The sequence below is a fragment of the Penicillium antarcticum genome (assembly GCF_028974205.1).
Source record: "Penicillium antarcticum strain IBT 31339 chromosome Unknown utg000006l_segment0_segment0, whole genome shotgun sequence".
NCBI classification, from domain to species: Eukaryota; Fungi; Ascomycota; class Eurotiomycetes; order Eurotiales; family Aspergillaceae; genus Penicillium; species Penicillium antarcticum.
In genome coordinates this window covers 2,879,657-2,902,136 of record NW_026695304.1, presented here as the reverse complement: position 1 = coordinate 2,902,136, position 22,480 = coordinate 2,879,657, and the positions used below count along the sequence as shown (strand labels likewise).

The 22,480-nt window shown below is 46.0% G+C and overlaps 11 protein-coding genes across 11 annotated transcripts; 4 read left to right on the top strand and 7 right to left on the bottom strand.

The window, feature by feature from the left end:
• Positions 1–1,457: 1,457 nt before the first annotated feature.
• Positions 1,458–4,346, top strand: N7508_007176 (uncharacterized protein; the record flags this gene model as incomplete). Its single annotated transcript, XM_058465240.1, has 7 exons — positions 1,458–1,633; positions 1,681–1,903; positions 1,952–2,203; positions 2,250–2,359; positions 2,428–2,765; positions 2,816–3,467; positions 3,518–4,346. The coding sequence occupies 7 exons, from the start codon at positions 1,458–1,460 to the stop codon at positions 4,344–4,346; spliced, it is 2,580 nt and encodes an 859-aa protein (XP_058319093.1).
• An 822-nt stretch (positions 4,347–5,168) lies between these two features.
• On the bottom strand, positions 5,169–5,848 carry N7508_007175 (uncharacterized protein; the record flags this gene model as incomplete). The annotated part of the gene is made up of 2 exons (XM_058465239.1): positions 5,169–5,611; positions 5,677–5,848. 2 exons carry the CDS (start codon positions 5,846–5,848, stop codon positions 5,169–5,171), a joined length of 615 nt encoding a protein of 204 aa, XP_058319092.1.
• Positions 5,849–6,266: 418 nt separating this feature from the next.
• Positions 6,267–6,515, top strand: N7508_007174 (uncharacterized protein; the record flags this gene model as incomplete). Its single annotated transcript, XM_058465238.1, has 2 exons — positions 6,267–6,395; positions 6,462–6,515. 2 exons carry the CDS (start codon positions 6,267–6,269, stop codon positions 6,513–6,515), a joined length of 183 nt encoding a protein of 60 aa, XP_058319091.1.
• Positions 6,516–6,899: 384 nt separating this feature from the next.
• Positions 6,900–8,339, bottom strand: N7508_007173 (uncharacterized protein; the record flags this gene model as incomplete). Its single annotated transcript, XM_058465237.1, has 1 exon — positions 6,900–8,339. The coding sequence occupies one exon, from the start codon at positions 8,337–8,339 to the stop codon at positions 6,900–6,902; it is 1,440 nt and encodes a 479-aa protein (XP_058319090.1).
• Positions 8,340–9,868: 1,529 nt separating this feature from the next.
• N7508_007172 (uncharacterized protein) lies at positions 9,869–10,935 on the top strand (the record flags this gene model as incomplete). Its single annotated transcript, XM_058465236.1, has 3 exons — positions 9,869–10,499; positions 10,546–10,757; positions 10,888–10,935. 3 exons carry the CDS (start codon positions 9,869–9,871, stop codon positions 10,933–10,935), a joined length of 891 nt encoding a protein of 296 aa, XP_058319089.1.
• A 56-nt stretch (positions 10,936–10,991) lies between these two features.
• N7508_007171 (putative proline-glycine rich protein) lies at positions 10,992–11,534 on the bottom strand (the record flags this gene model as incomplete). The annotated part of the gene is made up of 1 exon (XM_058465235.1): positions 10,992–11,534. One exon carries the CDS (start codon positions 11,532–11,534, stop codon positions 10,992–10,994), a length of 543 nt encoding a protein of 180 aa, XP_058319088.1.
• A 3,757-nt stretch (positions 11,535–15,291) lies between these two features.
• Positions 15,292–15,932, bottom strand: N7508_007170 (uncharacterized protein; the record flags this gene model as incomplete). Its single annotated transcript, XM_058465234.1, has 2 exons — positions 15,292–15,505; positions 15,553–15,932. 2 exons carry the CDS (start codon positions 15,930–15,932, stop codon positions 15,292–15,294), a joined length of 594 nt encoding a protein of 197 aa, XP_058319087.1.
• Positions 15,933–16,214: 282 nt separating this feature from the next.
• On the bottom strand, positions 16,215–16,650 carry N7508_007169 (uncharacterized protein; the record flags this gene model as incomplete). The annotated part of the gene is made up of 2 exons (XM_058465233.1): positions 16,215–16,409; positions 16,459–16,650. The coding sequence occupies 2 exons, from the start codon at positions 16,648–16,650 to the stop codon at positions 16,215–16,217; spliced, it is 387 nt and encodes a 128-aa protein (XP_058319086.1).
• A 178-nt stretch (positions 16,651–16,828) lies between these two features.
• Positions 16,829–19,034, bottom strand: N7508_007168 (patatin-like phospholipase family protein; the record flags this gene model as incomplete). Its single annotated transcript, XM_058465232.1, has 4 exons — positions 16,829–17,771; positions 17,828–17,940; positions 18,022–18,410; positions 18,440–19,034. The coding sequence occupies 4 exons, from the start codon at positions 19,032–19,034 to the stop codon at positions 16,829–16,831; spliced, it is 2,040 nt and encodes a 679-aa protein (XP_058319085.1).
• A 1,568-nt stretch (positions 19,035–20,602) lies between these two features.
• On the top strand, positions 20,603–21,310 carry N7508_007167 (uncharacterized protein; the record flags this gene model as incomplete). Its single annotated transcript, XM_058465231.1, has 2 exons — positions 20,603–20,889; positions 20,941–21,310. The coding sequence occupies 2 exons, from the start codon at positions 20,603–20,605 to the stop codon at positions 21,308–21,310; spliced, it is 657 nt and encodes a 218-aa protein (XP_058319084.1).
• Positions 21,311–21,475: 165 nt separating this feature from the next.
• On the bottom strand, positions 21,476–21,856 carry N7508_007166 (uncharacterized protein; the record flags this gene model as incomplete). Its single annotated transcript, XM_058465230.1, has 1 exon — positions 21,476–21,856. The coding sequence occupies one exon, from the start codon at positions 21,854–21,856 to the stop codon at positions 21,476–21,478; it is 381 nt and encodes a 126-aa protein (XP_058319083.1).
• Positions 21,857–22,480: the final 624 nt, after the last annotated feature.

The following is a 22,480-nucleotide window of genomic DNA, read 5'->3' as shown; positions in this document are numbered from 1 at the left end:
AGGCCGGCCATCTGCTGCCGGAAAGACCCTGATTGGACAGACCTCAGAAGGAACCATATCCATGTCGATCTACCGTCGGAATTCCTCCCCGGGCATTTTGATAGTAAACTGACAGTTTCGAGAATTTTTTTGTTTTGTTTCACTGTTTTGGTTGACAACGATCACGCGGGCAGTGACATTGGGTTCATCCTCGGTGATAGTCAATAGCGGGAAAGTGGTCGTTAAGCATCAATGCAGGACCATAGAGGTTGTCCCAAAATGAAGCAATGTAAAATCGGAAGTAGACGACATCGGAGGTCAATAATGAGCTGTTCGGAAAACGGGGTAGATATGGCGAAGTTATTGACTATGACACATGCGTTAGTATGATGAGGTCTAGGCCCATGGGAACACCAACTTGTCTGTGGGTTTCCGACTAAATGAATTCGAATTCTTGGTCTAAGGTCTATGGAGTATCAGGGGGGGCCCTGGCTTGAATCCTGTCCACCGGTTGAATTCAGTGACCTTTATGTTTCAAGAGGAAGCATCAGGGAAAATTAATATTGCAAATAGAGTGCATTGATTGTGTTGTAGATATTCGCTAGAATATCACATGTATGTAGAAAATAGTGTACGCCTTCTCACCGGACAACACCCTAGGCATTCCCGGAGGGGGAATAACCAGCGTAGAGAGCGTTTAGGAAAAAGCAGCGACGTTCCTCTCCAGGGCCGGGAACGGAAAGAAACCCACTTAGGCCGAAGCCATAGAGTAACCTTCAGCAAGCCACAATGTGGAGCCCCAATTGATTTACATCGAAATGTAAACTGTAGATGGAGAGAAAAGAAAAGGGAGAAGGAGATGTTGGCGCGGGCCGATTATATTTGTTGAGAATTTCCGCGCTAGAGCCAATTGAGCCCGGCGCGGGATTTCTCCGGGGCGGCCCAGGGTTTTCACTATCAAAGTAGAGGAAAAAGTGAAAATCCAAGAACTAGAAGAAGAGATTAGACGTACAAGTTTTCCGTATAGTACTGGCTAAACAATCGTGGTATTGTCTCGGATGTGGAGGATCTACAGAATAACAGTGGAACTGAGGTCCATTTTTCTCCTAACAGCACGGGAGAAATAATCTACATGACGAGCTGCGGCTGGGATTAAAGCACATACGACCACAAGGTGTGGAGAACAGGGCTTCCCGTCCGCTCAGCCGTACTTAAGCCCATTTCTCTACGCGGCCAATTCTCGAGGCGCCCTGAAAATTAAAGTAATTAAAAAAATTGTCTTAGGGTGAGTGCGGGTGATATGGGTGAGAATTCTGGAGACCGAGGTGATAGAGGTGAGAACGGGGTGAGAAAGGGGTGAGAACTGGTGACAAGATGATGGATGTCCCTCCGCATAAGTACCCAAGGTGATAAATACATGACCGAGGCATTGATTCCGGCTTGTCATTATATTTTTCTTTCCCCTAGCGTTCAAGACTATGTTCCCTAAAGATCTCCAGAGAGCTCTCGATGAGCGTGTTGCACTTGCCGCATCACGTGGCTTCACTCACGAGTATCAGACCGAGCGAGAAAGAGAGGACAACGTTATATGCCATAAAGCGCTAGCACCTGCTACAGTCAACAAATATGATAAATCTGTCTTGAACTGGGCTCTGTAAGTTGTCTGATTGTAGTTGATAGGCGCACATTAATATTTAGCAGATGGAGACTTTCTCGAAACGAAGCGGCCGATGCCAACTTTTCCAAAGATGAACCAGACCCAACTCCGCAAATCTTGAAATCTTTTGCGGAGGATTATGTTGCAACAAGAAAAAACCTTCCTTCACAGAAGACTGCTTGTCTAAATCTTATCAGCTTCACTTCGAGATGGGAGCGAGAAACCTCTCGCTCACTTCCTCGTGAAATCAAGGATGATGTCCTGAATGTAAGACCTATGCACTGGCTTTCTATGAATTATTCTAATGTTTTGAAGTTCATTAGGACAGATTTGACAGCCAAGTACAATCTACCGACGAAGCCGCGAGAACGCTCCACAGTCACAGCTAAGGATATAGAATATCTTCTTCGCGGTCTTTTTGGCAACGATTGGCACGATTACAGACACGAGAGGGCACGTGTCCAGACTGGAAGTGCTCTCGCAATGTTTTCTGGATCTGGTGCTAGGGCGGGTGCTGTGGTTGAGTCAAGTGCTTATCGCAACACCAACGAATGTTTATACTACAGGGTTTGTGTTTGGCCTATGCCATCGAATATTATGCTAATGATAACAGCATATCACATTGAATGTCAAATGGAGCCCTCAAACTGGTTCTCTCAAACGTTGGGTAACAATCGATCCAGAGTTTCTGAAAGGATGGCGTTGTCGCGACGATACAATTTTGTAAGACCGCAGCCATATCTACACTATAGTCAACCCCGAAGAGCTAATTCAGAGCACACAAGGCCTAGGAACTGGTTCAGAGAACATCCAGTTCTTGGGATGAATTTTGTTTTTTGGGTGATAGTGCATGGCATAGCTGACGGTGCTTTCAAAGGCCTCAGTACTGTAGCGGAGGTTCTCAATGTAAAGCCCCCCAAGGGTAGAGAATCATATACGCTCAAGTGGGAGGAGAGTGTGAGAGATACTCCTTTTTTTCGAATGGTTACGCCGGAAGGACCCAAACAAAATGGAGCATTGACGTTCTCTTCATTGCGACACAACTTTACGAGTCTGGCTCGTCGGGAGTGCTTCAGAGATGTATTACGCGTGCATGGGATTCGTGGTGGTGTAGCGAACCGCATTGACCGTGAGCATTCCTTCATTGTCAGTGATAGAACTCTGACTAAACTCGTCTAGCAAAGGCATCCGAGGCGACACGGGGCCAAGCGCTTGACCATCAAAACCATGATACCTATATCAAATACCAATCCTCTGTTAAGTCGCTGGATATCCAGGCGTTATTTTACGACTTAGAGCCCGACTACGAATGCCGGGATATGGAGCAAAGCATGGCTCACCACCGAGACCCTAACGCTCCCCAGCAACTCGATGCGGCTGCTATCACTGCATTTAGAGAGAGGGATGATATCAAGAGGATAAACGAGAACATTGCGTCATTGACCTCTAGGATTGCTGGAAAACCTAGGCTTCATGAACAACTTGCCATTGAACGTACGCAGCTCTATAACAAGAAAGCGAAGCTCTTGCTGGCTTGGAAGAAAGACTTTGTTCAAAGGTGGTGGGATTCTGCGTACGAAGAATATGTTTCCGGCAATGATTTCTCAGAGCGGGATAAAACACCAGTATTCGACATATACAAAAAGTACCTACCGGAACGAGCCCGCCTCAGAGATTTCCTATTTACGAAAACAACGCTGGATAGCAACATTGGTCAACAGTGCCTACGGGACATGGTTGCGCTCTGCACATCGAGAGAGCGCGTCGTTTACTACCCAAATATGCTTCCTGAAGACGGCCAATGTCCAGTCTGTTCCACATCTATGTTCGAGTAAGCACGACTAACCATCTAAAGTGAGTTGCTAGTGCTAATCAAACTAGTATCGCGATGCAGGGAAGAGCAAAACATATCCTACAGTGTAAAAGAAGGTCTTTAGGTGGACCACAATACCAGCAACGATACAGAAATGAAAAACGTGCCCATCGACGCGTAAAACGCAACTTTGTTCAGTTTTGCTATCTCTGTGCGGAGGTAGTCTGTGACGAAGACGCATGGTCAAACCATTGCCGAAGCCACCTCGACAATCTTCAGCCTCGATGTGGTATTTTGACATTTCGCTATACACTTGTTGCCCCTGGCTTCTGCCCATTCTGCTTAGGCGACAAAGGAAAAGCCCCAGACGAGAGGTTCCAGCAATGGATATCCAAAGCAACTCTCTTAAACCACATCGACAAGCATTTTGATTCTCTGGACCCTTTGACAGCTGTCTTCTGCCCACACCCATGTTGTCAAAAGAAGGAGTATCAAGATCTGTCCCATCTTCGTCGCCACATGTTTGATTCACACTCTATTGAGGAGCCGCGCTCGAATTGTGTCAAGCGAAAAAGGAAGTGGCAGGCTGAACCTGTGCCTCTAAATGATTGGGATGAAAGGCACGATATAGAAACAATTTCTGAGGACTGTCTTACGCCTATATTGGCCGACCGAAAAAGAATGCGCGTGTCTGAGTGTGAGGCTACAAAGACGTACCAAGATGACCGGGCTCAAAGGACAATGTCCAATCCAGAAGGCTGCTACGGCAAGCCTGTATTGACCGACATCGACGACATCCAAACCTCTGATGAGGATGCATTTATGGAAGAGCTCATACAACTTGGTGATTGCCAGATGCTGAGCCTAGAGGCTGAGCGTATACTAGAAAGCCTGTGAAAATAAAATTGAGATGATGTGAAGTGACTTTGATTACCATATGTCTAGCCATACCGTTATTTATAGGACAGCTGTGCATTTATCTTATCATTATATTTTCCAAACCAATAACGAGCCATGTGTCTCTGAAAGATTGCAGAATGATCAATCATAAAAGCTCGTGCAATGTCTAGTTCTGCACAAGAGCTTTCGCATAAAGATAATGGTTCCGCACAAGCTCAGATATGAATTGGATGCTAGATCAGTCCCGCATCTTAAAGGTATGAGCGCTTATAGGTGTAAGCTTTTCCAAAGTATAAGGTGTATATGTTTCTTCTATAATAACCTACATCGAACGCGATACGGAGCCACATTTCAATCTCATCATGCAGCTCTCGCAAGAGCTTTCTGTGTCGTGCAGATGAAAATACGTGGCAGAAGATTACTAGATCTGTACTGCACCTTCTGAGGATTACTAAATGCTCCACTGTGTTACGCCATTTGCACAAGATGGTCGCATACTAGGCGACATCAACGAGTGGATTAGGTCCCTGCCTAAAGGTCTTTTAGTTGGAGGGACATAAAAAGGACCCAAGATGGGCAAGAATGTCTACCCGAGAAGGGCGATCGTCAAGTCTGATAATAGTACATTATACTGTATTATTGGGATACGTGAGTTCGCGAGCAAAGGAAACTTCAAGTTTAATTCAAAGAATATCAAGAATATCAAAGATAACAAACAATCTCAGCAGACTGGAATAACAAAAAGTTCAAGTTCAGCACATCAAGGACCAACCAGCTTAACTAGTTCATGAAAGCAGTCTTGGTTCCCCGGAAACCCATTTAATGCAACACAGGACCACCACAACCGAGCGAGCCCGATGGACTTGGAGGTGGGGTCTCACTAAATAGTGTGCTTGATGAAGACCCCAAAGTGGACGAAGATCCAGAACCTTTGACGGAATCGGATGAAGAAATAGTCTCCTGGCTGGGGGTAGGTCCCGCAGAATTTGGAATAGAGGAAGGCCCTGAGCTAGTAATTGATGATGTAGGACACAGATGAGAAACAGATGAAGATGCCGAGTTGGTAGCATCACAACTGCTACCAACCTTAAGTCCGTCATTCAAGGTGCATGCGGTCTTAGCTCCATTTTTATTGGAGAACGTGACGAGACCGGTTTCATTCACCGTAATCCATGCAACTGGTTCGCCGTCCTCCGTGCCACAAGCATCAACGTTAAGAACGGTTTTTTTCTCGCGTGTTCCGTCTTCAACTTCGCTCAAGTCTGAATCGAGAAGAAAAGCGGGAATTAATACCGTGCTCCATATAGTGTATGCAGTCCTTACTCACGCGAACAGTCACTTCCGTCAATTAATCCAAAAGGCGCAGAATATCCCGTGCAGCCATGGTTGTGGACAGACCACATTACACACTGGCCATCGTAATCAATCACCTCAAGGGTACCACCAAGGCATGCACAAAAGTAGAGGGCAATGAGAGGGACACAGAAAAAAAGATGCATTTTCTTTCTTGTTCTTTCCGTCTCTGTGGGAGCTGAAGGTACTGTAAGATAAAAAGCCACGATATCCTCTACTAAATTTATGAATAGTTTTATATGTTATAACAATGTGTGGCAAAAAGCCTGCGACACACTTCCCGGCACACTCTGCGACACACTTTCCGGTACACTGCGGCACAGGTTTTAGTGTCCAAGGTACCACAAGGTCCTGAACCTAATTTTGGCCCCTCGGCCCCGTATGTTCCAAGATAGCCGCAGTAATGCGAGGAACCAAGAAAAAGACAAAAAATACCTCGCCTCTCTTCCGTCGACATTTAAAGTATAGTAAATCTGTTCTACGCCAGAACAAGAATATTATCTTCCAAACAATCTCCTTATTTATATAGAAGGATTACTGCTACCGCATACCCCTTCTTGGATCATGCCTCGAGCACTTACGAGACTGGCACAATGGTTTGGGCTAGAGGTTGTCCATGTCATCGTCATTCGCCGCTCACGTCACGGGGGTCTACGTCTTATTCAGTCCACATTTCCTTCGGACCACCCTACGGTAGGTATCGAGTCAGTATTTGAAGCAGGTTCACTCACTCATTCAATTCAGGATATCAATATACAGCTTCAAGAGGAAGGAACGAGCTCATCAAAAGAAGGCATTCTGATGCCCTCTTAGAAAATGATGACAAATCCGGCGGGCGCTTCATAATACTACAGGAACATTGCGACTTCATGCTCTTGATATTATATCCTGTATAATTTTAACTGTACAGTAGACATTTTGGCTTAAATCAATAGATTGTTGAATGCCTGAAATATGTAGTCGTGTCCAGGCGGTTGCCCCAAGTTCGGAATGTTATCACGTTTGCACTCTTGAATTTACTGTTTTCACTCGCATACCTTCACAAAACTACATTCTCAAGCAAAGTGCGACAATTCATAGGGTCTTCAGCTATGGCCTGAGACTTTGCATTTCGAGGCTTACTGCAGATCTGAGAGGCAAATAATCTGATTGGTAGGGGCATGTAAAAATGAAAGAACAGGACAAATATCCACAGCATCAGATCTCTTCCGAAGGGTCTTTTGTTGTTCCTGCATGGCGCTTGCGGGGTTCCTCGTTTAAAGTAGCCTTTCTCTTTCCCGTATGGATATCATATTTAAAGACATACTCTCGCAGTTTGTCCAATGAGATCATTCCAACCTCATTCTTCCCTTGAGCTGGGTTATCTCTTTTGCTAACCAGTAACAAACGCTCTTTCAATGCCTCCTCATATGTCTTGTTTATGTCCGGCATTTCAATACCGAACTCATTGATGACTATGAAAATGTGCTCCCTAGAAAGGTCTTGTAACACCAATCGCAGGTTGACTCCACCTACCAAGCTAAATTTGAAATAGGCCCGCGATTCAAAAAGAAAGATTACGATCACCTCTCGTTGTGACTGAAACCATATCTTGAGAATCTCAGGAACCTTTCGCCGCACAGAAAGGTAGTTCTTCGTCTCCATTAGGCAATTACAAGACGGAACTTCAAAGCCAGGGGCGAGTAGTGGTGGAGCATCTGGTGTTCCACTTGGGTAAGGTTCAATCTCGACTGGCTCACTTGGATCATCCACTGGTGTGGTAGGCACATTTGGACTTCGGGAATACCGACTGGAAGACTGATCTGGCAGTGGCTCTTCTGTATCCATCTGTGCTGATTGCCTGTTCTCGAGCGTCGCATCCATTTGTCCGATTAGGCTCTCGTTTATGGAAGGACTTGCCGCAACTGAAGCATCCATCGTCATATTATCATCACCCGTAGGTTCAAGAGTATCTTGGAACGCAGAGGTCTCCGGAGCTCTGCCTGGCTGACTCGATGTCTTTGTTTGGATCTCATGGCCAAAGAAGCAGCACAGAATCTCTCTTGTTACGCCAAGGGAAGTCGGATATTGTGCAGCTGGCTGATCTTGTCCAAGAACTCGATCCAAAAAAAGATGTTTTCTTTGATGCTCGTACTGGTCATGCACTGGGCTGTTGTATCTGTTCTTGGCCCGTTTTTCAGTATCATCCGTTGTGAACTCCGCTGCCTCAAGATCCTCTTCGGAATATCTTGGAAGATTTCGCAAAAATTTACGCATCTGATTTGACAACAATTGTACTCGACTCTCTTGGATAATGTAGAAATCTTCTCTGCATAGAGATTCAATCAATCCTTTGGCAATGTTTTGGTACATGTCTTCCTGAAGCAGCGTGGTAATCTCATCTGATTTGAATCCCAAGCGATCAGCCAGGTTTGCTAATTTTGTCAAGCTGTGGTCCTCTGTGGACCATCCAAAATTGCGCCTGTTACTCTTTGTGCGACGCCGTTGATGGATAAAGTGCCGGAATGCAAAAAGCCAAAGCTGCATCATACAGAGTGAAAAAGAGTTGGCGGAGCTTTGCGTGGCTTCGAATACATGCTCGGTTTTCTGGATTTCCAGTGTTCTTTGAGTTCCCACTAGACCCCACTGACGGCGCATGACTTTATTGAGGCTTCCTGTAAAATTAGGAAAGAGACAACGAAGTGCTTTTGCCGGTTCTTCAAGAAACAGTGAGTCTTGAGCCAGGGTATTCAATGATATGATCCTCCCAGGTGTTGAGAGAAGACGGTCTCGCAAAGTCCCTCGATCCCCAGCTCCAGTAACTAAGGGAAAAATCTGATGTGACTCAACAAGACTGGCAATTCGGCGCTGATCGCTAAGAGAGGTCTGAGGCATCAGTCCTTCAACCAAATGAACAGAAATCGGGTCTACAAATGACGCGGCTTCTCCATCAAAAACCCGAGACCATCTTTCATGTATGTGACTCAGATAATGATATAAAAGCTTTTTCAATTAGCAGGACAAGTGAGCTAGAAGGAAGCGATTGGCACTTTACCTCCGGGCATTTTAGCCCAAGCATTCTTTCAATTTGCGTTGACTTTATGGGCCTCCACAGTCCCACAAATGGTAAAAGGCTGTCAAGTATTCCAACAAGAATTTCATCACGCTGCAAGCGCCGAATATCTTGGCGTCGCCCATCAGATCTCAGCTTCGCTTGCCATTTTCTTTCCTGTGCTTTGTTCTGCGATATCTGATATAGCCTGAGTGTGCGATATATTTCGCCATCAGTGAGTTCAAGACTTTTCATCGATTCTTCTCTAAGTTGAGCAAGAGCGTCTGAAGGAATGACTGCTATCACATTAAGAAACATTCCGATTAAGATCCTCATTTTTACGTACCATCCAGATATATATCCACCAACCACTTTGTTTCTCCGAATGCTTCAGCAGCCTTCAAGCGGTGCCTCCCGTATATACAGGTTACTTGCGCGTCATTTTCGAGGAACAGCTGCAAATGGTTTGTTGGATCCAAAAGTGACTCGCGTGCGATGTTTGATAGCGAAAGCGCCTTTGACAATGTTTCCTGGCTTATGAGAGCAGCAACTCTGTGTTCCGGCTCTAAATTGCCGCAACCCTCAATTTCAAAAATTTTGAGGATTCTGTCAACGTTATGTTCATCCAACATCCGGCTTCCAAGTAAGGAATTTGTTTCAAATTCTAAGTTTTGGAATTCGATGACAGCACAGCCTCGGTAGAATTGGAGTCTTTGGGAGGCAAGGTGATTGGTCCGGTGCCCGAGAAAATTACTGGAGACGTCCATTTTGCTTTTCTACAGTGAGCGGCAAAATCGGGTCTTAAATGGTGCTGCGACACTGTTTTGGGTTCACAGATCGGCGCCAAGCCTCGAGACTCTGGACCGCTCGGTAGGCCGTGGCAATAAACTTGGCTAGGGGGGCCTGCCAGCGAGTTGATGTCCGCGGAATCACGAAACAAGGCGCTGATATCCAATAATAAAAGTATTATCTAAGCCGGGAGCGGTCCATAAATTTGGATCCGAGCCACGGAACTGTGTTCGTTAGAACTCACTGTCGATTCTCTCAGCGAAAAGCAAAAGCCGAAAGTTCGTCAAGCAACCAACCACCAAATATTCCCTTTAAAGCCCGAGGGCTACAACAAAGCGATTGCCAAATGGACTCAAGCTCCAAACGGGAGACCATCCTGCCCAATCGATTATGGTCCCAGAGAGGAGTTGCAAACGCGGAGCAGTACGATTTCGATGCAAGCGATATAGATAACAGCACGGGGGGCTCAACAAACTGGCCGAGAAAGGTATTTGGGAAGAACCATTCAACCCGGTTGGGGATCCCCATCAAGTCAGATAAACAGGGCGAATCTCTTGCCACTTCCAAGGAAAGCACACTCGACGAGTACCATAAGGTATTCAGCATTGACCAAGCCGGACGAGGCATGGTAGCTTTGAAAGATACGGAAAATCTCCCAGTTTATCTCATCAAGGACTGTGGTACCCACAAATCAAGGCATATTCGAGGACTAAAATTTGCTAGTCATCGGAATCTGGTATCCTTGATTGATTACTTCCAATCTGAAGTCACAGTTCATTTGATCTATGAGTATGAGCACTTGGCAGTCAGTCTTGGTTGTGTTGCAGGAACTGTTCAGTTCACCGAAGCAGACATAGCAACAACTTGCAAAGAAATTCTGGAAGGTCTGAAATTCATTCATTCGGCTTTGCGGACATCATATGGCCTGTTAGATTTCAGCAATATTCTCCTTACCTGGCAAGGCGAAGTTAAACTCGGTATGTGTTCTCTACACAACTTAAAACCTGTCTAACCCAAGAGAAGCAAATATTGGAGAATGTTTATTGAACAGCCAAGCCTCCAGTATGTTCCAGAAGGACTTTCAAGCTATTGGGTCCATTGTAATGTCCCTCAATGACAGAACAATCACGTTCCTCGAGGCAAGCTCTGGCATAAACACGTTGTCCCTTTCAAAGCTGGCTCATACATTTGTGCAAAAAACCAACGAAGATACAAGTGTTGAGCAACTGGTAGATGTGAGTATTACTAGCCTTATTATGTCTCCGAAACGTTGCTGATTCAATGAAAAGGACGAATTCCTACGCCTTGCAAACCCAGGCGGAGCATGGAGTTTGAAACGACACTACTTTAAATCTTTGCCTTTAGGCATCCGAATTAGAAGTTCGGAAGATGGAAAAGCTAGTTAAAGCCTAAGGAAATTACACACATGAGGAATATGTTTATATGCTGGAGTGATCTCCTTCTTTTTTCTATGTAAAATCTATAGCGACTTCAGTCCTAAAGACGCATTCAGTCCTTAGTCCTGCGGGAACCTTTAGTCCTGCGGGAGCCTTCAGTCCTGTGGGAGTCTTTAGTCCTGCGGGAGTCTTTAGTCCTGCGGGAGTCTTTAGTCCTGCGGGAGCCTTCAGTCCTGCGGGAGCCTTCAGTCCTGCGGGAGTCTTTAGTCCTGCGGGAGTCTTTAGTCCTGCGGGAGTCTTTAGTCCTGCGGGAGTCTTTAGTCCTGCGGGAGTCTTTAGTCCTGCGGGAGTCTTTAGTCCTGCGGGAGTCTTTAGTCCTGCGGGAGCCTTCAGTCCTGCGGGAGCCTTTAGTCCTGTGGGAGTCTTTAGTCCTGCGGGAGCCTTCAGTCCTGCGGGAGCCTTTAGTCCTGTGGGAGTCTTTAGTCCTGCGGGAGTCTTTAGTCCTGCGGGAGTCTTTAGTCCTGCGGGAGTCTTTAGTCCTGTGGGAGCCTTCGGTCCTGCGGGAGTCTTTAGTCCTGCGGGAGCCTTCAGTCCTGCGGGAGCCCACCATGTCATACTGCATAAAATAATCTCTAGTGGCACAGTGATAAGTATTTGATTGATACATCATTGAAACATTCTCGAGATACAGGTAGGCAGCTAGCTTTCCGTCTCGGAGCTCTGTGTTATTCGAAATGATCTATGCGGTACAGTAGAGAGATACCAACTCATGGCTTCAGAAAAGCTTTCAAACCTCCGGCTTTTTTCCATGGTTGAAATTCCGTTTCAAATAATTCCACTCCTTTTTTCACTCGCGCCCTGACCAAATTGCGGACTTGATACCGCACCTGCGACTGTGCAGAAACTTCACTCCAAGTTAGTCGTTATCAGTTTCAGCCTTAGCTTAGAGGGCTAGAAACCAACCTAGTACCAACAGATTTCCAATTTGGTCCCCTGTCTCACGATCTAACTGCTCTTCCCAGTTTACATAGCCGCGGTGCACGTGAATAAGGCCATTCTTTCCGATGTTCTGAACTTCAGTTTCTGATTCTGTGTGTATAGGATCATAGACTGAAACACGTAGCATCTGTGCAACGTTAGTAATGGGAATTTGAAAAGATTGAAGTGAGGCCCCACGTATCCGTTATCCTGCCTGACAAGAACCTGCAGCAAGTCACGCACGCTTTCCCAATCACCCACATTTTCTAACTGCCAGACTAACGACACCCTTTGCGTGGAGACCTGCGCCTTGTCATGGCCATCCAAAAGCTCCTTAATATAAGACAGCTGAGCCGCTATGCCGATTCCAGTAGTGACCATGAAGATATGCCCATAGTCACTAACCGCTCCAGTTAAACTCCAATTTACAGAGGAGGGACCGAAGGGACCGTCAATCCAAGCTCTAGTTTCTCGGTTTGGCTCAACACGATCAAAAATCCTTTTTGTGAACCCGGAACGAGGCCGAATCAATATTGAGATAGAAACTGCCTGTCCCTCCAGGTTGTTTTCCCACCAACTGATGGCGAAAGGATGTGTTTGGAAAATATAAAAGATTCCGACGTGGGGAACACCCAAGTTAATACGTTGGCCAGCGCGCACAACCCACGGTCGAGGTAAGGATAGTGTTATTAATGCAACATCACCTACGTGGGGCTGCAAATTCAACCTGACTTGGGTCTTTCCCAAAACCATATTCCGATAAATGATACGAATGAGCTGTAAAGCTCCAGTAAAGGCGAACATGCACGTATATGCCAATGGAAACAACCATAGTTTCCCTTCAGTCGCGCGGGTATGCCGCCAAAGTGCGTAAACCATCGTTGTAGCACACCCCAGATGGGTAACAAGGAAAGCCTCGTAGACCCTTTTCTTGACAATTGGGAGAACGACTAAAGCCAAGGTCAAGCTTGCTGTCTGTATCGCATTTAGTATTTGCACAAGCTTTCTTTGATTGGAGGGCGTACAAGGAGTCCATAGAACTGGATGTCATCTTTCCACGATACCACTCTTGTCTGAGCAATTATGATAAAATGAACAATAGCCTCTATAAGCACCACTAACGCAAAAGAACGGTGAAGAAACGCATAGGAACGAAGAGATAACCCAAGAAGCCGGGCACCGAATTCGTAATTACCACCAAAAAACATCGGAATTAGATTAAGGAGCGAAAGCTGCGCAGCTCTCTTTCCAGCATCCTCGATGGAATGAACCCGAACAATATTGCAGATGCCAGTGCCGGTGAAATAAAGAAGGGTCAATATCAAATGAGACCTTGGCGTAGAGCCAAATACCAAGAAGCGCCAATATAATCGTGCATAAATTACATGTCTCAGTAAGAACGGTCGAATGCGAGAAGACCACAGCGATGAAGCTGACAGAGATAAGTAGATGCGTTTTGCAAAACTGTACAACACAAATGAGACCATAGTCAAAATAAGCACTGCACCGTAGATTGCCACCGGAGTAGACATAAGATAATTTTGGCCGAGAAATTTCATTTTGATGAGAGGACAGAGAAATTTATTCACCTACTGGATCGGATACTAACTGTGATTTTATATGTCCTCGACACATGTTTACTTTTCTTCTACTGCTGGTGCTTGTGTGGCAAAACAGTCCTGCAAACTTAAATTGTTGGTTTTGGCGGGTATGGGGCTGATGTGTCTTTGGTGAGTGTCTGTTTTTGTTGTAGTGGGGAATGAGCACATTTGGTCGATCTAATCCAGTTGGGATAGTTGGTTATGCTTGGTCAGTCTGCGACTCTGCTTCCGTGTCCGCGACTCATGTCCGCGACTCTGTTTTCGTGTCGGCGGCTGTGCCTTCCTACCCAGTATTGTGTCAGGTCCCTTCCAGCCAAGGGTCAGCAAATTGGTCTGAAATCGGGAAACCACTAGCTTTTCTTTTTGCCACGGCCCTATCACAACCTAACCTGGCTGTCAACGTCCCGCCCGTGGCTTCCAATATCACACGTAAGACGGTGAAGGTGGTGAACCTCAATTCACTCAAACGTTTACGCCCCAAGAAAATGCATGAATATTCACCGGATGGGTAGTATCATACGGCAAGGCCATAAAACGGGGCTTCTTCGGCATCGGTGCCTCGCCAACAACCTACATCTTACTCAATCCCATGACGAGGATGTCTCAACTTGAAGATTTGAATAATCCCTTCCCAACAGCCATCGCTCTAGATGATTTCTATTGCAAATCCAAGAACGTTAACCACGATAGGCTTGTTCCTCAGAGGTGGGTTTTCCATCGCATTTTGTGCCGAGAACTTAATACTAAAATGCCATCTAGACATGGTTTCCCCCACCTTGGACATCCCACCCAGAAGTATTCTTTGAATTGGAAGGTCGATCAGGCAGGTTGCGGATGGCTAAGCCTCGGCAACTACTTTGGATATTCAACTGTCTTGATCAAAAGAAAAAGCGCCGATAATAAGCTTGCTAGCTTTTCTAAACTTCAAGTTGCGTTTCACGAAAATCTGGTGGGGCTGGTAGAGGCTTTCTACGATAGCAACTCCATTCATCTGGTTTATAATTACCATGGCTTTGCAGTCAATCTGTCGCAAGTCAGCTCAACTCCCGCTGTGCAGTTAAGTGAAATCGACATAGCAAGCATCTGCCGGAGCTTCCTCAAGGGTCTTGAGTATATCCATGAGCGGCTCCTGATAGCCCATGGGCATGTCGACTGTGACAATATTCTTTTATGTTCTGATGGAAGCATCAAAATAGGTCAGTATCATAATCCTCAAACCACATATCAAAGTCTAACTTGGTTAGCAAACATCGGCGACAGCATGATTGAGAATGCTCCTACGTCCATGGAATTAGATCGTGAAAAAGCCGGGTTACTATTGCTTCGACTTGGTGGATCGCAAAAATCCTTGAACAGGCCTGAGCAAGAATCTGGGGTCTACAATCCTGGATGTAGCCTGTCGAAGTATGCCATTCACTTTGTAGAGCATATTAGCTCAGCATCGTATTCTTACTTATTCGAGGTTCGGCCCCTTTGCAATGTTCCTTCAGGCCCACACTCACAATCCACAGCACGCATTCTTGCAACAAGTTGAACCAGATAGTCGAACCTGGTATTTGATACCTCATTACCTGGATACGATCATGTACTGTGGGGTTCAGCCACAAGAAGCGGCGAGATAACTGAATTTGTTTTATTAATCCATCTTCTCACTTCCTTTCAAGAGGCTGAAGTACAAATTTATGACCCAGAGTACACAAAAAGAGAAACCATGTCTTATTCCTCACGGTTTCCAGATCATTTCCCCGAAATCACATTGCACGTAGGATCGGTAATTCTTAGACACGAAGAGGTTAATCGTAGTTGTGGAACATCTGATTGTGTTCCCGTTTTAATCGCCCTAGTTTCACAAATTTAAAAAGAAAGAGCAAACTTAGGGAGGAAGCAACGGAAAGGCCAGATGTAATCACAGTCAAGAGTGCCATGATAGACCAATCGCCGCCATGAGCAGTGTATAAGTTAATAATCGTAGTGAGTAAACCCGCTAGTGCATTCAACAGTGTGGGCCTGATATAATTAGCGACTGTTTTGTAGAATCCAAGCGTGAAACCTACATAAAAATACGGTTGATAAGCCAGACGTAATTCCCGCGATATTCCCAGAATAGCCATCCCATGATCGCCAAGCCTGCGACAAACAGTACAATTGCCGTCGCGAGAAGCGGAGGATTCTGGATAGTGCTCAAAATCAATTCACCTGCTTCATTTTCGGATAGATTGTTGTAAACAGCGTCGGACTTCTGGAGAGACGTGAACGTTCCAGGCATCACTAAATATCCAGCAAGAAGTATCCAGTGAGCTGCGCTAGCGAGAATATTGTATTGCCAGGCAATCTCGTCTGCTTCTAAAATCATCCTTATGTAACTGGATTCAAGGGGCTCATACGTCAAGCCACCGGTTTGAGGATAATGAATAATAGGGGATTGAGGTGCCATTTTCGCAATTTTGACATGAATGAATCACCACATGCAGCGAAGGCCCTTTCTTAAGGCACGCTGCGCCATATAAAACGGCTCGCACAAGATTTCATGGACAGAACAAAATGTCAGTAAAAAAAGCAAAAGTTAATTTAAAACAAGCGGTCTTCACTCACTACTCTCTCCCCAACAATGAGATATTATATATTTCTTCACACGATCAGAAACGGGGCGCAACTACCAAGAAATTTCAACTATACTGTCATTATTCCATAAGAGAACGTAATCTAAAGGACATAATTATGCGCCTGAGGACTCTTCATCAGCGCTAACATTGGCGAGGCCCATATCCCTGTAGAGGTCCTCCAAAGACCGAAAGAGCTCTCTTCTGATAGAAAAGTATTGAGTGAATCGAGACAAGTTATCCCTGGAGCGTTGGTGCGGCTCGTCCATTTCGCTGAAGTTCGTTCGCTCAAGGTTGGAGTACTGTTGTTCCTGCTACTCTCAGCTTGATGGCACCTCGCTTGGGCTACATCTTACTTACCAGGCTCTCATCATTAGGGGGCCACGACCCATCTTCGACCGAGTTATAGACAAACGTTTTTCGCTGGTGATTGACGAATAGGTAGACATTCGCATCGCAAAACTTGGCAAGTTCATGAGCTTTATCTTTCAGTGTCTGAGATCGCCTCTGGAATTTGACTCGAGAGTTCCTGTCAGGATCAGGGCCACCCATGGCTTCGATTATTATTATTTGTGGAAGTAACCAGAAAATATAAAAGAGCCTACAGGCTTATATGTATCATCAGGTAAAATTATAATACATTGAAGGAAAGTATATCATGTGAACCCCAAAATTTCTTTCTAATCTGTCTTCGCATACGTCAGAAACCAAATTCAGGTCCGGCGCCAGACTATGTAGGCCCGCGCTTCCTGGGATAAAATTCTGTAGAGCCTCTTGATTCGCGCCTACGTCGCCTACCCCTGAGGGGGCTTCGGATTACGTCACAGCTCTGGCAGGGTTCTCTACAGGGATACCCGTGATTCTCTTGGCCAAACGAAGACAGCAGGCCTTGTCTTGAAACAAACGATGCCACACTCTCTGGGAATCCGCCAATTCTCCATCGCTTTTTGGAGGCGTTTTGTAAATATAAATTGACTGTAAAGTCCAGGTGGCGGGTCAAGAAAGAGATTGAGCGGTTATAGCAGCCGCACAAAGGGCAGAGACTGTTCTGGCCCCCAAATCTGTCGATCAATCCAGAGTCTGAGACAAAGCTAAGCCCATCAGGGTAGAGATTTTCCAAAGCCTGGATCACCTTCTGGGCTGATCCTTTACAATGCACTGATCCGCGACACCAGAATGGTGTTGCGGTATCCTCTGGCAATGAATCGACCACAAAGAAAAACCTGGAAATGAGCATTGTAGTTGCTGCATCCCGGGCCATTCTTGCGCTGCCGATTTGGAGGATGACAAGATTGCGGTAGTCTTCCATAGCCCCGACAGCGTCAATGTTTTGAGGTGCGCTCCCTAGTGACACGTCCAGGCGGTGGTTGTCACTTCTGACCGAATCCCTCAGGCGACCTCGCCATTTCCTCCAATCGCTATCTGTCTCCATGGTTGACATCCATGCATCGAATCCTCGGCGTACGAAACTATCACGAAAGACATGGCGAAAATGCGGGGTCTCATCACTTGGCTGTGCCTTTCCAGTGCCTAATGATATCATTCTTGTGGACCCCATGGCCATGGGCCAAATTTGGCGAGAAACCTGAGCTGCGATCTCTCCTGCGAAGTTGTACTTTAGTCCCCCATCCTGAAATGAACCAATTCCATGCAGGTCCGCAGGCGTAAAGAAGCTTGTGATCCAATGGTCAGTTCCACTCATATAGCCTACTGCATAAGATCGACTTACAAAGGTGCGGCGGCGGTTGCTCTTGCTCTAGATTCAGTTAGCGATGACTGGATACTGGGCCGCATTTTTTCGGACTTACGTTCTCCACACTGTCGGTTCGTTCCGCGTATCATCTGGGCGTATTATTTGATAGTCTAGTCACATTAGTAGGGAGCTGGAATGAAGAAGTCGTTAAACTTGCCGTATTCCTCCACTGAGTCGTGCGAGGCGTTGAAATTTCCTATCACAAAGGTACTCGTTTCCCTGGAGATGCTCGTAGTTACCACACCAACCTTTGATCCTGAGCGTATCGGTCCCCGAGGATCTTCTCTCGAGGCACCAAAGATACAACGGTGCTCCCCAAAAGCACTCTTCAGCGCGGCATCGAAGACCCGTGAATCGTAGCAGCTGTCATGTAGTAGCCATTGGATCCATCGCGTCATTTCGCCAAAGACTGACTTAAAGCCAGATATTTGACGAAGGAGTAGAGGCAACACAGATGAGCGTCTTTCGCGGAAAATGCGACGTGCCAAGGTATCAAATCGTTTCGAGCAATCTGTAACCTCCCAGGATAGTGCGAACAATCCTAAGGCAATCAGCCCTCCTGAAATATTGTTTGTTAGGTTTTCTGACTCGAAGATGGCACAACTACTTCGTGGGTGTTTGGCTGACCTGAACTCGTTCCGAGTGAGAGATCTACCACCTCTTGTATCATGCAAGGACGCAAATGTTCCTGCACGAGAAGTAGGAATTCCAACGGAATTACTCCCCTCACTCCACCCCCATCGATGGCAAGGATTGTAGGACTCATAGTTGGCGGAAGGACATCTACCACTAATGGCCTCTGGTAAAGACAGTAAAGACAACCCTTGAGAGTGAATTGATACTCTAATCCGGAGGCAGGGCTGCCGAAAATTTGAGCACAGCGGTCGCACACTGTATGTCCACAAGCTAGAATATGTTGCGCAGAATGCAGAAGACAGACCAAGCAAATACGATTACTCCGTATGCGAGACAATCGACCACTGAGGGACTTGAGTTGTTCTCTGCGTAAATCTGCCGACGAGACTGCGTTCTCCGAGAATCGCTTGAACAAGCAAGTAAAATGTGCTTCAACTAACTCAGTTTCCTTTGCGGGACACACATCGGGCCATGCTGTTTTAAAGAGGCGATATGCTGCAATTACAGTAGACCGATACAGAATCCCAAATACCATATTAGGATTCATAGCTAGTGATGTCAGCCTTCATCAATAGGATGTTTAGGCCTGACTAACCGAGCATCCCAGGTACATAGTGGTCCATAAAAAGCGCCGACGCAATTGTGGGAGCTAACCTGGAGAGGGGGATTTTGGCGCAGTGACCGATCTCAAGATAATGCGCTAATTGCGACCCTGCGCACGAATTTACAGGGCGGTCCTCCCTCGTAGCTTTCACGAAATCGAATGGGTGCGCGATATTCTTTAAGGTGTGGCGAATCGCTGCTTGAAATAATGCGTTTAATTGCGTTCCATTCGGCCGGTCCAGGTTCTCCTGTCGGACAGAGGAAATGGCATCAACCTGTTCTGTAATCGCTGTCTTGATCCGCTGAACCCCCGTAAGATCAGAGATATTTCTGTCATGTAGGTATAAAGACGTAATCCCAGAGAACACTCCGGATAGATCATTATAACCGCATTCTTGGATTCTGCGGTTGAGTAGTCCCATGTCAGGCATATCTCTCTCTTCTTTGGTAACGGCCAATCCATAAATAAATACCACCCTTGGCAAATGTAGCGACGGAAATGAAGATGCAGAGCGAAATTGCAAACAGTTGATCAGAAAATGAACAACCTTTTCAAAGCAAGCAGCGTCGTCGATAAAGATACAAACCACATCCGTGAAGGCAAATATCAACCGTGACCATAACACCATGAGTATGATAGTCGCTGAATGGTTTTCCCAAGAGACGGGATGGCCAACGCCGGCATCCAGCCTCTTAGAGGGATAATATTTGTCAGTATGCAGGATATCACCATCTGCAAGTAGTACTGGCCGGCGGCTTTGCAAAGAAGCGACATCGTAGCGCAGTTTGATTGGCGCTTTGGACTGATGCCTTTTTATGTTGTTCAGAGGATAGAGCTGTTGAAGAGCATGGCTCTTGGTTTTCCCGCCCAGGAACACACATAATGATGGAAATTGATTATCTTGGTCGCAAAGCTCGGATACCACACGTCCCAGCCTACCATGGTCTTGGACGGCAAACGTGGAGTCTTCATGGGTGCCAACGTCAAGCCAGCCAATATCAATCGAGTTCTGCATAATGGGAGTAGTAAAGCAATCCAGAATTCTCTCGAGTCTGCTTCCCTTATGCGTCGTGGTGCTCGATACTTAAATCTTAACGCAACTCCTTAATTCGATAGCGTGTTTCATGAGTAGGGTGATAATTCCGTTCATGCTTGAAGTAACTGAGACAGTCAATTACAGAAAAGAGTTCTCACCCTGTTCTCACCCTGACCCTCATTTACTAGTTTAGAAATCATAGTGTGCTGTACTTTTGTCAAAGCATCTATCAGTATCACTGATTCGAGGGGGGGCAAAAGACAAGCAGGGATTACAGCACCAATTAAAGCATATGGCTCAACCCTACCCTTCGTGATATCTTTTTCGGATATTACAACCAATAGGGAGCTCTCATTATCCAACAGCTAGAGGTCATATCCTTGTCTTCGGAAATCCGGCGCTTAGCAGCAAAGCATGAAATATAAGATGCGGCGCTGGTACCCGGAATCAACTTGCATCTTGAAATGTCTTAAACATGTCCGACTTTGAGCAAGATTATGCCTATGAGGCCTCTTTGGCGCTCAATAACCCGAACGATCTGTGGGAGCCTCGTGATCCCTTTTTTTACTTCAGCACCAATGAGAATGCGTTTCACCCACAAGCAAACACTGACTCATACAACGACTTCAGTGCTTTTGCTCAGCAGCAGGATGTGGTCATGGGAAACATTAACTCTGAGACTGAGGCGTACCCGGAACGCTCAAGTGTCCCGTCAACAGAATTTTACCGTGATAGATGTGACTACAGAGCACATGATGTTAGGTATTTTCTTACACATGACGAGTCCCTGGCCTACAAATAACGACCTCCTAGTCAGCCCGATGAAGTACGATCCTCGTCTGCCACTAGTACGTACGATACCAAGGAGACCAAGGCCGACTCTGACACGCTTGAAGAACTACCTATCACGGTAAAGCAAGTTAATAGTGTGCTGAGCCAGTGTAGTGCTCTTTCAGAGGCGCTTGGTAACAAACTCGAAGGCATCAGCAGCCGTTTTGATCATGCAGAGCACCGTCTGGAAAATATGGAGCACCGCATGAATGATTTGTCCCAAGGAATGGAAAGCTTGGAATCGAAGTTCAATACGCTTAGTGGGTATCTGCTCGAAGTTATCAAGAGGGAGCAGATGGTGATGCAGGAAATTGGTGACATGGCAAGTCGTTACCATGAGCGGGACATATAACGAATTTGTGATCTATAAACCTATACATTACTGTTTATTAAAAGGATGAAGATGGCCACTTTCGGTCTTCATAATGCAGTTCAATTGCAGTACCATATAGAAACTCCCACCTTCAACGGCCGAGATACCTTTCGGATCTTATTCACGCCATGGCATATTTGAAAATTAAAGGTAGCTTCCAGTTCCACTTCTGGAATTTGAATTCCACAGCATCAGATACTCTTGTTCTGAGTCGTGCAGGCGCGCTGTTGCTCGAGTGAGGGCTTCTTCCAGGGCGCCAAATATATCAAACATGCTTTCTTGGAACTGCAAGAGTATCTGCTTGGTCTCTTTATGCCACTGGAGCTCTGCTCTGAGATAGCTCATCTCATATGCTGTTTCTTCCAGCTGGATCTTGAAGTCTGGTGATCTTCGCTTCGCACGTTGTAACCGGGACTGTAATCTCTCCAGGTTGGAAGATGTGCCCCCAAGGCATAGAATTTGATGATCCGCAGGAGTAATCTCTTCTGAAATCGGTTCGAGGCGCTGGCCAGCAGATCGACTCATGTTGAAAATCGTGTTTCGTGGTAAATGAGGCCAGGGCGGTAGATGCAGAAATTTCGTTGATGGTGGTCTGGAAACACCTCAGGTAAATTAAAGGATGGTGATAGGGGACACAATGCCTTTCCTAAAAGCGTGTGAGTGTTATTGACAGTTCTTTTCTCACCCTATGATGCAAGCAGGGGTGACAAAGTATGCCTAGCATCTTTGGGAACCTAGAGGTCCAGGTCTGGCGCCACTTACGACTGTTTTGAAGGATTCGCCAAAGAGTTGACATAGGTGTCAATTCCAGTAACAACCCCTGTACATGATACTCGCTGGATTTAGCGCATGTTGCTGAGAATTCTCGTCCAATAAAACGCGGATGCCGGAAGTGGGATCTACAGGCAGCAACGTCACCATTGACAAATTCAAGAGCGGCAACGAAACCATTGGTATCTGCTAGACTTGAACCCAAGTAATGCTAAATATGATTTTTTAGGTTCATCAAGAGGTACAACTCAATTAATTAGAAAACAATTCACTGCCTGATTTTCTCGATTACTAGTTCTGCTCGTGTGGATAGGGCAGCCTAAGTGTTCACGGTTTCCGGGTCATCTTTCCGCTGGGCCTTGTGTGCAGGAACCCGAC